This window comes from Salmo salar, unplaced genomic scaffold (genome assembly GCF_905237065.1).
Source record: "Salmo salar unplaced genomic scaffold, Ssal_v3.1, whole genome shotgun sequence".
Classification (NCBI taxonomy): Eukaryota; Metazoa; Chordata; class Actinopteri; order Salmoniformes; family Salmonidae; genus Salmo; species Salmo salar.
The window spans coordinates 53,880-67,500 of NW_025548189.1; the positions used below are offsets into that span (position 1 = coordinate 53,880).

General features: G+C 43.7%; 1 protein-coding gene across 1 annotated transcript in view; it reads right to left on the reverse strand.

Moving 5' to 3' along the window:
* Positions 1-866: 866 nt before the first annotated feature.
* Positions 867-13,621, reverse strand: part of LOC106595472 (protein flightless-1 homolog) — a gene marked incomplete at its 5' end in the record, with an annotated part of 41,224 nt that continues 28,469 nt past the window's right edge. The window contains 3 exon segments of the mRNA XM_045712045.1: positions 867-1,591; positions 6,478-6,543; positions 11,106-11,318. Coding sequence (XP_045568001.1) covers positions 1,457-1,591; positions 6,478-6,543; positions 11,106-11,318 — 414 coding nt within the window.

Consider the following 13,621-nt stretch of genomic DNA (forward strand, 5'->3'; position numbering starts at 1 on the left):
GGGGACATTGCCCTGTGTAGGGTTCTGTCTTTCGGATGGGATGTCCTGACTCTCTGAGGTCATTAAAGATCCCATGGTGTTTATCGTAAGAGTAGGGGTGTTAACCCCCTGGTGTCCTGGCTAAAATTCCCAATCTGTCCCTCAGACCATCACGGCCACCTAATCATCCCCAGCTTCCGATTGGCTCATTCATCCCCCTCCTCCTCTCCCCTGTAACTATTCCCCAGGTCGTTGCCGTTTTATTACATGTTAAGAGAGACTCGTTCCACACACATTGTGGGCGCTGCTCGTTATACGTTTGTATGGTGTCCTGAAAGACTTGGGACTAGACGTCAATTCCGCATAACAGTCACAGCGTTTTCATCGACTTTAACAAATCAAAATCACATTTTATTTGGTCGTATACACACAGATGTTATTGCAGGTGTTTTCTAACATCTAACAATACCCACAAAGCTGTGGGGAAGTTGATATGATTCAGTTTGCTGCCGTGACGACTGGTCTCCCGTCTCCAGCGATCAGAAGGTAAAATAAATCTAACGTCATTTACACTGAGTGGACAAAACATTAGGAACACCTTGTTGGGAGTTCCACCCCCCCTTCTGCCCTCAGAACAGCCTCAATTCTTCGGGACACGGACTCTACAAAGTGTTGAAAGCGTTCCTCAGGGATGCTGGTCCAAAGCTTCCCACAGTTGTATCCGGGTGTCCGTCAGCCAATGGAGGCGAGTGAGTGCTGCAACACCCCTGAAAAATCAGATTTATTTCCCCCGACACAAAAAAAAGGTTGAATAGATACAGAACGTAAATGACCTTGAAAAAGTGTAAAAGCAAAGTCAACCTGAGATCCAGTTAGTAGACAGACAACACGTTTCGTTAAACTTTATTCTCATATAAAACCATTAAATATATAGTGTCTGCAAGTGACATCAGGAGCGTGCGCACAATTACAGCCAGGCGTGCGCACGTAGAGCTGCTGCAGTACTGTAGAAGATGGCAGTCTAGTAAATATACATCTATATCTGGTATAACTATATCTACGGCAAGGCCAGGACCGATCACTGAAACACAGAAATACAGTGTGCTCTCTCTCGTCAGAACGGAGATCTGACCCTTACAGGGGGGAACAGGAAGGAGGAGGGAGGCGGGGAACAGGAAGGAGGGAGGCGGGGGAACAGGAAGGAGGAGGGAGGGGAACAGGAAGGAGGAGGGAGGGGAACAGGAAGGAGGAAGGAGGGGAACAGGAAGGAGGAGGGAGGGGAACAGGAAGGAGGAAGGAGGGGAACAGGAAGGAGGAGGGAGGGGAACAGGAAGGAGGGGGGAGGGGAACAGGAAGGGAGACATCCAGCAGGTAAACCGTGTGCTGATAAAGCTGCATCTATGTAGAGCGGACGTGTCTATGCTGTGTGTTTCTACGCTGTGTGTTTCTACGCTGTGCGTTTCTACGCTGTGCGTTTCTACGCGGGCGGCGTCTTGAAGGCCCCCCAGCCGTGGAAGCATCGTGTGAAGCAGTGGGGTTCGTTCCCCTTCCTGACCAGACGCAGCTTCCTGGGCGTCTCCGACTCCTTAGACCGCATGTGCTGGATGTACACCTGGAGGAGAGACAGAACCACCATTATATTACCATCTGGAGGAGAGACAGAACCACCTGGAGGAGAGACAGAACCACCATTATATTACCACCTGGAGGAGAGACAGAATCACCATTATATTACCATCTGGAGGAGAGACAGAACCACCTGGAGGAGAGACAGAACCACCATTATATTACCACCTGGAGGAGAGACAGAACCACCATTATATTACCACCTGGAGGAGAGACAGAACCACCATTATATTACCATCTGGAGGAGAGACAGAACCACCATTATATTACCATCTGGAGGAGAGACAGAACCACCTGGAGGAGAGACAGAACCACCATTATATTACCATCTGGAGGAGAGACAGAACCACCTGGAGGAGAGACAGAACCATCTGGAGGAGAGACAGAACCACCTGGAGGAGAGACAGAACCACCATTATATTACCATCTGGAGGAGAGACAGAACCACCTGGAGGAGAGACAGAACCACCATTATATTACCACCTGGAGGAGAGACAGAACCACCATTATATTACCATCTGGAGGAGAGACAGAACCACCATTATATTACCACCTGGAGGAGAGACAGAACCACCTGGAGGAGAGACAGAACCACCATTATATTACCATCTGGAGGAGAGACAGAACCACCTGGAGGAGAGACAGAACCATCTGGAGGAGAGACAGAACCACCTGGAGGAGAGACAGAACCATCTGGAGGAGAGACAGAACCACCTGGAGGAGAGACAGAACCACCATTATATTACCATCTGGAGGAGAGACAGAACCATCTGGAGGAGAGACAGAACCACCATTATATTACCATCTGGAGGAGAGACAGAACCACCATTATATTACCATCTGGAGGAGAGACAGAACCACCTGGAGGAGAGACAGAACCACCATTATATTACCATCTGGAGGAGAGACAGAACTACCATTATATTACCATCTGGAGGAGAGACAGAACCATCTGGAGGAGAGACAGAACCACCATTATATTACCATCTGGAGGAGAGACAGAACCACCATTATATTACCATCTGGAGGAGAGACAGAACCACCTGGAGGAGAGACAGAACCACCATTATATTACCATCTGGAGGAGAGACAGAACCACCATTATATTACCATCTGGAGGAGAGACAGAACCACCTGGAGGAGAGACAGAACCACCATTATATTACCACCTGGAGGAGAGACAGAACTACCATTATATTACCATCTGGAGGAGAGACAGAACCATCTGGAGGAGAGACAGAACCACCATTATATTACCACCTGGAGGAGAGACAGAACCACCTGGAGGAGAGACAGAACCACCATTATATTACCATCTGGAGGAGAGACAGAACCACCATTATATTACCATCTGGAGGAGAGACAGAACCACCATTATATTACCACCTGGAGGAGAGACAGACTCTATACACAGTAAAGATATAGTAAAACAATAGACTGGCAGACTCTAGACACAGTAAAGATATAGTAAAACTATAGACTGGCAGACTCTATACACAGTAAAGATATAGTAAAACTATAGACTGACAGACTCTAGACACAGTAAAGATATAGTAAAACAATAGACTGACAGACACAGTAAAGATATAGTAAAACAATAGACTGACAGACTCTATAAACAGTAAAGATATAGTAAAACAATAGACTGACAGACACAGTAAAGATATAGTAAAACAATAGACTGACAGACACAGTAAAGATATAGTAAAACAATAGACTGACAGACACAGTAAAGATATAGTAAAACAATAGACTGACAGACTCTATACACAGTAAAGATATAGTAAAACAATAGACTGGCAGACTCTATACACAGTAAGATATAGTAAAACAATAGACTGGCAGACTCTATACACAGTAAAGATATAGTAAAACAATAGACTGACAGACTCAGTAAAGATATAGTAAAACAATAGACTGACAGACTCTATACACAGTAAAGATATAGTAAAACTATAGACTGGCAGACTCTATACACAGTAAAGATATAGTAAAACAATAGACTGGCAGACACAGTAAAGATATAGTAAAACAATAGACTGGCAGACTCTATACACAGTAAAGATATAGTAAAACAATAGACTGGCAGACTCTATACACAGTAAAGATATAGTAAAACAATAGACTGGCAGACACAGTAAAGATATAGTAAAACTATAGACTGACAGACTCTATACTCAGTAAAGATATAGTAAAACAATAGACTGACAGACACAGTAAAACTATAGACTGGCAGACTCTATACACAGTAAAGATATAGTAAAACAATAGACTGGCAGACTCTATACACAGTAAAGATATAGTAAAACAATAGACTGGCAGACTCTATACACAGTAAAGATATAGTAAAACAATAGACTGACAGACTCTATACACAGTAAAGATATAGTAAAACAATAGACTGGCAGACTCTATACACAGTAAAGATATAGTAAAACAATAGACTGGCAGACACAGTAAAACTATAGACTGGCAGACTCTATACACAGTAAAGATATAGTAAAACAATAGACTGACAGACACAGTAAAGATATAGTAAAACAATAGACTGACAGACACAGTAAAGATATAGTAAAACAATAGACTGGCAGACTCTATACACAGTAAAGATATAGTAAAACTATAGACTGGCAGACTCTATACACAGTAAAGATATAGTAAAACAATAGACTGACAGACTCAGTAAAGATATAGTAAAACAATAGACTGGCAGACACAGTAAAGATATAGTAAAACAATAGACTGACAGACACAGTAAAGATATAGTAAAACAATAGACTGGCAGACAAAGTAAAGATATAGTAAAACAATAGACTGGCAGACTCTAGACACAGTAAAGATATAGTAAAACTATAGACTGGCAGACTCTATACACAGTAAAGATATAGTAAAACAATAGACTGGCAGACTCAGTAAAGATATAGTAAAACTATAGACTGGCAGACTCTAGACACAGTAAAGATATAGTAAAACAATAGACTGGCAGACTCTATACACAGTAAAGATATAGTAAAACTATAGACTGGCAGACTCTATACACAGTAAAGATATAGTAAAACTATAGACTGGCAGACTCTATACACAGTAAAGATATAGTAAAACTATAGACTGGCAGACTCTATACACAGTAAAGATATAGTAAAACAATAGACTGGCAGACTCTATACGCAGTAAAGATATAGTAAAACAATAGACTGGCAGACACAGTAAAGATATAGTAAAACTATAGACTGGCAGACACAGTAAAGATATAGTAAAACAATAGACTGGCAGACTCTATACACAGTAAAGATATAGTAAAACAATAGACTGGCAGACTCTATACTCAGTAAAGATATAGTAAAACAATAGACTGGCAGACTCAGTAAAGATATAGTAAAACAATAGACTGACAGACTCTATACACAGTAAAGATATAGTAAAACAATAGACTGGCAGACTCTAGACACAGTAAAGATATAGTAAAACAATAGACTGACAGACACAGTAAAGATATAGTAAAACTATAGACTGGCAGACTCTATACACAGTAAAGATATAGTAAAACAATAGACTGGCAGACACAGTAAAGATATAGTAAAACAATAGACTGACAGACTCTAGACACAGTAAAGATATAGTAAAACTATAGACTGACAGACTCTAGACACAGTAAAGATATAGTAAAACAATAGACTGGCAGACTCTATACACAGTAAAGATATAGTAAAACTATAGACTGGCAGACACAGTAAAGATATAGTAAAACAATAGACTGGCAGACACAGTAAAGATATAGTAAAACTATAGACTGGCAGACTCTATACACAGTAAAGATATAGTAAAACAATAGACTGACAGACACAGTAAAGATATAGTAAAACAATAGACTGGCAGACTCTATACACAGTAAAGATATAGTAAAACTATAGACTGACAGACTCTATACACAGTAAAGATATAGTAAAACAATAGACTGACAGACACAGTAAAGATATAGTAAAACTATAGACTGGCAGACTCTATACACAGTAAAGATATAGTAAAACAATAGACTGACAGACTCTATACACAGTAAAGATATAGTAAAACTATAGACTGACAGACTCTATACACAGTAAAGATATAGTAAAACTATAGACTGGCAGACTCTATACACAGTAAAGATATAGTAAAACAATAGACTGGCAGACACAGTAAAGATATAGTAAAACAATAGACTGGCAGACACAGTAAAGATATAGTAAAACAATAGACTGGCAGACTCTATACACAGTAAAGATATAGTAAAACAATAGACTGGCAGACTCAGTAAAGATATAGTAAAACAATAGACTGGCAGACTCTATACACAGTAAAGATATAGTAAAACAATAGACTGGCAGACTCTATACACAGTAAAGATATAGTAAAACAATAGACTGGCAGACACAGTAAAGATATAGTAAAACTATAGACTGGCAGACTCTATACACAGTAAAGATATAGTAAAACAATAGACTGGCAGACTCTATACACAGTAAAGATATAGTAAAACTATAGACTGGCAGACTCTAGACACAGTAAAGATATAGTAAAACTATAGACTGACAGACACAGTAAAGATATAGTAAAACTATAGACTGGCAGACTCTATACACAGTAAAGATATAGTAAAACAATAGACTGGCAGACACAGTAAAACAATAGACTGGCAGACTCTATACACAGTAAAGATATAGTAAAACTATAGACTGACAGACTCTATACACAGTAAAGATATAGTAAAACAATAGACTGGCAGACACAGTAAAGATATAGTAAAACAATAGACTGACAGACACAGTAAAGATATAGTAAAACTATAGAAAACAAATCATTACTGTTTGGGCGGGGGAGGGTCACATATCTCACCTGGCAGGCTTTGAGGCTGAGTTTAATTTCTACCTGACTGGTCTGAGTTCCCACCCACATGTACACCTGACAGAGACAGAGAGAGAAAACACTATTACAGGTGTAGTGTCCAGGTGTATATAGATAGACAGGTGTAGTGTCCAGGTGTATATAGATAGACAGGTGTAGTGTCCAGGTGTATATAGATAGACAGGTGTAGATAGATAGACAGGTGTAGTGTCCAGGTGTATATAGATAGACAGGTGTATATAGATAGACAGGTGTAGGGTCCAGGTGTATATAGATAGACAGGTGTAGTGTCCAGGTGTATATAGACAGACAGGTGTAGTGTCCAGGTGTATATAGATAGACAGGTGTATATAGATAGACAGGTGTAGTGTCCAGGTGTATATAGATAGACAGGTGTAGTGTCCAGGTGTATATAGATAGACAGGTGTAGGGTCCAGGTGTATATAGATAGACAGGTGTAGGGTCCAGGTGTATATAGACAGACAGGTGTAGGGTCCAGGTGTATATAGATAGACAGGTGTAGTGTCCAGGTGTATATAGACAGACAGGTGTAGTGTCCAGGTGTATATAGATAGACAGGTGTAGGGTCCAGGTGTATATAGATAGACAGGTGTAGTGTCCAGGTGTATATAGATAGACAGGTGTGTGTAGTGTCCAGGTGTATATAGATAGACAGGTGTGTGTAGTGTCCAGGTGTATATAGATAGACAGGTGTAGTGTCCAGGTGTATATAGACAGACAGGTGTAGGGTCCAGGTGTATATAGATAGACAGGTGTAGTGTCCAGGTGTATATAGATAGACAGGTGTAGGGTCCAGGTGTATATAGATAGACAGGTGTAGTGTCCAGGTGTATATAGACAGACAGGTGTAGTGTCCAGGTGTATATAGATAGACAGGTGTAGTGTCCAGGTGTATATAGACAGACAGGTGTAGTGTCCAGGTGTATATAGACAGACAGGTGTAGTGTCCAGGTGTATATAGATAGACAGGTGTAGGGTCCAGGTGTATATAGATAGACAGGTGTAGTGTCCAGGTGTATATAGACAGACAGGTGTAGTGTCCAGGTGTATATAGACAGACAGGTGTATATAGATAGACATGTGTATATAGATAGACAGGTGTGTGTAGTGTCCAGGTGTATATAGATAGACAGGTGTATATAGATAGACAGGTGTAGTGTCCAGGTGTATATAGATGTCCAGGTGTATATAGATAGACAGGTGTAGTGTCCAGGTGTATATAGATACAGGTGTATATAGATAGACAGGTGTATATAGACAGACAGGTGTAGTGTCCAGGTGTATATAGATAGACAGGTGTATATAGATAGACAGGTGTGTGTAGTGTCCAGGTGTATATAGATGTCCAGGTGTATATAGACAGACAGGTGTAGGGTCCAGGTGTATATAGATAGACAGGTGTAGTGTCCAGGTGTATATAGATAGACAGGTGTAGTGTCCAGGTGTATATAGACAGACAGGTGTAGTGTCCAGGTGTATATAGATAGACAGGTGTAGTGTCCAGGTGTATATAGATAGACAGGTGTAGTGTCCAGGTGTATATAGATAGACAGGTGTAGTGTCCAGGTGTATATAGATAGACAGGTGTAGTGTCCAGGTGTATATAGATAGACAGGTGTAGTGTCCAGGTGTATATAGATAGACAGGTGTAGTGTCCAGGTGTATATAGATAGACAGGTGTAGTGTCCAGGTGTATATAGATAGACAGACAGGTGTAGTGTCCAGGTGTATATAGACAGACAGGTGTATATAGATAGACAGGTGTGTGTAGTGTCCAGGTGTATATAGATAGACAGGTGTATATAGATAGACAGGTGTAGTGTCCAGGTGTATATAGATAGACAGGTGTATATAGATAGACAGGTGTAGGGTCCAGGTGTATATAGATACAGGTGTATATAGATAGACAGGTGTAGGGTCCAGGTGTATATAGACAGACAGGTGTAGTGTCCAGGTGTATATAGATAGACAGGTGTAGATAGATAGACAGGTGTAGTGTCCAGGTGTATATAGATAGACAGGTGTATATAGATAGACAGGTGTAGTGTCCAGGTGTATATAGATAGACAGGTGTATATAGATAGACAGGTGTAGTGTCCAGGTGTATATAGATAGACAGGTGTAGTGTCCAGGTGTATATAGACAGACAGGTGTAGTGTCCAGGTGTATATAGATAGACAGGTGTGTGTAGTGTCCAGGTGTATATAGACAGACAGGTGTAGTGTCCAGGTGTATATAGATAGACAGGTGTATATAGATAGACAGGTGTGTGTAGTGTCCAGGTGTATATAGACAGACAGGTGTAGTGTCCAGGTGTATATAGATAGACAGGTGTAGTGTCCAGGTGTATATAGATAGACAGGTGTATATAGATAGACAGGTGTGTGTAGTGTCCAGGTGTATATAGACAGACAGGTGTAGTGTCCAGGTGTATATAGATAGACAGGTGTATATAGATAGACAGGTGTGTGTAGTGTCCAGGTGTATATAGACAGACAGGTGTAGTGTCCAGGTGTATATAGACAGACAGGTGTAGTGTCCAGGTGTATATAGATAGACAGGTGTAGTGTCCAGGTGTATATAGATAGACAGGTGTAGGGTCCAGGTGTATATAGACAGACAGGTGTAGTGTCCAGGTGTATATAGATAGACAGGTGTAGTGTCCAGGTGTATATAGATAGACAGGTGTAGTGTCCAGGTGTATATAGACAGACGGGTGTAGTGTCCAGGTGTATATAGATAGACAGGTGTAGTGTCCAGGTGTATATAGATAGACAGGTGTAGTGTCCAGGTGTATATAGACAGACGGGTGTAGTGTCCAGGTGTATATAGATAGACAGGTGTAGTGTCCAGGTGTATATAGATAGACAGGTGTAGTGTCCAGGTGTATATAGATAGACAGGTGTAGTGTCCAGGTGTATATAGACAGACAGGTGTAGTGTCCAGGTGTATATAGATAGACAGGTGTAGTGTCCAGGTGTATATAGATAGACAGGTGTAGGGTCCAGGTGTATATAGACAGACAGGTGTAGTGTCCAGGTGTATATAGATAGACAGGTGTAGGGTCCAGGTGTATATAGACAGACAGGTGTAGTGTCCAGGTGTATATAGATAGACAGGTGTGTGTAGTGTCCAGGTGTATATAGACAGACAGGTGTAGTGTCCAGGTGTATATAGATAGACAGGTGTAGTGTCCAGGTGTATATAGATAGACAGGTGTAGTGTCCAGGTGTATATAGATAGACAGGTGTAGTGTCCAGGTGTATATAGATAGACAGGTGTAGTGTCCAGGTGTATATAGATAGACAGGTGTAGTGTCCAGGTGTATATAGACAGGTGTAGTGTCCAGGTGTATATAGACAGACAGGTGTAGTGTCCAGGTGTATATAGATAGACAGGTGTATATAGATAGACAGGTGTAGGGTCCAGGTGTATATAGATAGACAGGTGTAGTGTCCAGGTGTATATAGATAGACAGGTGTAGGGTCCAGGTGTATATAGACAGACAGGTGTAGGGTCCAGGTGTATATAGACAGACAGGTGTAGGGTCCAGGTGTATATAGACAGACAGGTGTAGGGTCCAGGTGTATATAGACAGACAGGTGTAGTGTCCAGGTGTATATAGATAGACAGGTGTAGTGTCCAGGTGTATATAGATAGACAGGTGTAGTGTCCAGGTGTATATAGACAGACAGGTGTAGTGTCCAGGTGTATATAGACAGACAGGTGTAGGGTCCAGGTGTATATAGATAGACAGGTGTAGGGTCCAGGTGTATATAGACAGACAGGTGTAGTGTCCAGGTGTATATAGACAGACAGGTGTAGTGTCCAGGTGTATATAGATAGACAGGTGTAGTGTCCAGGTGTATATAGACAGACAGGTGTAGTGTCCAGGTGTATATAGACAGACAGGTGTAGTGTCCAGGTGTATATAGACAGACAGGTGTAGTGTCCAGGTGTATATAGACAGACAGGTGTAGTGTCCAGGTGTATATAGACAGACGGGTGTAGTGTCCAGGTGTATATAGACAGACAGGTGTAGGGTCCAGGTGTATATAGACAGACAGGTGTAGTGTCCAGGTGTATATAGACAGACAGGTGTAGTGTCCAGGTGTATATAGACAGACGGGTGTAGTGTCCAGGTGTATATAGACAGACAGGTGTAGTGTCCAGGTGTATATAGATAGACAGGTGTAGTGTCCAGGTGTATATAGACAGACAGGTGTAGTGTCCAGGTGTATATAGACAGACAGGTGTAGTGTCCAGGTGTATATAGATAGACAGGTGTAGTGTCCAGGTGTATATAGACAGACAGGTGTAGTGTCCAGGTGTATATAGATAGACAGGTGTAGTGTCCAGGTGTATATAGACAGACAGGTGTAGTGTCCAGGTGTATATAGACAGACAGGTGTAGGGTCCAGGTGTATATAGACAGACAGGTGTAGTGTCCAGGTGTATATAGACAGACAGGTGTAGTGTCCAGGTGTATATAGACAGACAGGTGTAGGGTCCAGGTGTATATAGACAGACAGGTGTAGGGTCCAGGTGTATATAGACAGACAGGTGTAGTGTCCAGGTGTATTTACAGCTCGTCCCACCTCTTGGCCGTTGTCCAGCAGCATGATGTCATCGTCGGCCAGGTCGTCCTGACAGAAGTCGGAACATTTCTCGGACACAGCGAAGAATCCCTTCTCATTGGAGCAGCGGAACAGTCTAGCGGACTTCATGTAGTCCGCGTCCTCATCGTACGCCTTCTGACAGCCAATCCCCACCCAGAAGAAGTTCTCCGGCTCCTCCCCCTCGTTGATCACCTAGGAGACAGGAGTATATAGATAGACAGCAGGTACCATGGTTACCGGTCAAACTGCCACGGTCAGAGAGAGGTACCATGGTTACCGGTCAAACTGCCACGGTCAGAGGTTCCGTGGTTACCGGTCAAACTGCCACGGTCAGAGGTTCCATGGTTACCGGTCAAACTGCCACGGTCAGAGAGAGGTACCATGGTTACCGGTCAAACTGCCACGGTCAGAGGTTCCATGGTTACCGGTCAAACTGCCACGGTCAGAGGTTCCGTGGTTACCGGTCAAACTGCCACGGTCAGAGGTTCCATGGTTACCGGTCAAACTGCCACGGTCAGAGAGAGGTACCATGGTTACCAGTCAAACTGCCACGGTCAGAGGTTCCATGGTTACCGGTCAAACTGCCACGGTCAGAGAGAGGTTCCATGGTTACCAGTCAAACTGCCACGGTCAGAGGTTCCATGGTTACCGGTCAAACTGCCACGGTCAGAGAGAGGTTCCATGGTTACCAGTCAAACTGCCACGGTCAGAGGTTCCATGGTTACCAGTCAAACTGCCACGGTCAGAGGTTCCATGGTTACCGGTCAAACTGCCACGGTCAGAGGTTCCATGGTTACCAGTCAAACTGCCACGGTCAGAGGTTCCATGGTTACCGGTCAAACTGCCACGGTCAGAGGTTCCATGGTTACCAGTCAAACTGCCACGGTCAGAGAGAGGTTCCATGGTTACCAGTCAAACTGCCACGGTCAGAGAGAGGTTCCATGGTTACCGGGCAAACTGCCACGGTCAGAGAGAGGTTCCATGGTTACCAGTCAAACTGCCACGGTCAGAGGTTCCATGGTTACCAGTCAAACTGCCACGGTCAGAGGTTCCATGGTTACCAGTCAAACTGCCACGGTCAGAGGTTCCATGGTTACCGGTCAAACTGCCACGGTCAGAGGTTCCATGGTTACCAGTCAAACTGCCACGGTCAGAGAGAGGTACCATGGTTACCGGTCAAACTGCCACGGTCAGAGGTTCCATGGTTACCGGTCAAACTGCCACGGTCAGAGGTTCCGTGGTTACCGGTCAAACTGCCACGGTCAGAGGTTCCATGGTTACCGGTCAAACTGCCACGGTCAGAGAGAGGTACCATGGTTACCAGTCAAACTGCCACGGTCAGAGAGAGGTTCCATGGTTACCAGTCAAACTGCCACGGTCAGAGGTTCCATGGTTACCGGTCAAACTGCCACGGTCAGAGGTTCCATGGTTACCAGTCAAACTGCCACGGTCAGAGGTTCCATGGTTACCGGTCAAACTGCCACGGTCAGAGGTTCCATGGTTACCAGTCAAACTGCCACGGTCAGAGAGAGGTTCCATGGTTACCGGGCAAACTGCCACGGTCAGAGAGAGGTTCCATGGTTACCAGTCAAACTGCCACGGTCAGAGAGAGGTTCCATGGTTACCAGTCAAACTGCCACGGTCAGAGGTTCCATGGTTACCAGTCAAACTGCCACGGTCAGAGGTTCCATGGTTACCAGTCAAACTGCCACGGTCAGAGGTTCCATGGTTACCAGTCAAACTGCCACGGTCAGAGGTTCCATGGTTACCAGTCAAACTGCCACGGTCAGAGGTTCCATGGTTACCAGTCAAACTGCCACGGTCAGAGAGAGGTTCCATGGTTACCGGTCAAACTGCCACGGTCAGAGGTTCCATGGTTACCAGTCAAACTGCCACGGTCAGAGAGAGGTTCCATGGTTACCAGTCAAACTGCCACGGTCAGAGAGAGGTTCCATGGTTACCGGTCAAACTGCCACGGTCAGAGGTTCCATGGTTACCAGTCAAACTGCCCCGGTCAGAGGTTCCATGGTTACCAGTCAAACTGCCACGGTCAGAGAGAGGTTCCATGGTTACCAGTCAAACTGCCACGGTCAGAGGTTCCATGGTTACCGGTCAAACTGCCACGGTCAGAGGTTCCATGGTTACCGGTCAAACTGCCACGGTCAGAGGTTCCATGGTTACCAGTCAAACTGCCACGGTCAGAGAGAGGTACCATGGTTACCAGTCAAACTGCCACGGTCAGAGAGAGGTTCCATGGTTACCAGTCAAACTGCCACGGTCAGAGGTTCCATGGTTACCGGTCAAACTGCCACGGTCAGAGGTTCCATGGTTACCAGTCAAACTGCCACGGTCAGAGGTTCCATGGTTACCAGTCAAACTGCCACGGTCAGAGGTTCCATGGTTACCGGTCAAACTGCCACGGTCAGAGGTTCCATGGTTACCAGTCAAACTGCCACATTAACCAGTATAACAGGTATAACAGACAGGTATTAAGA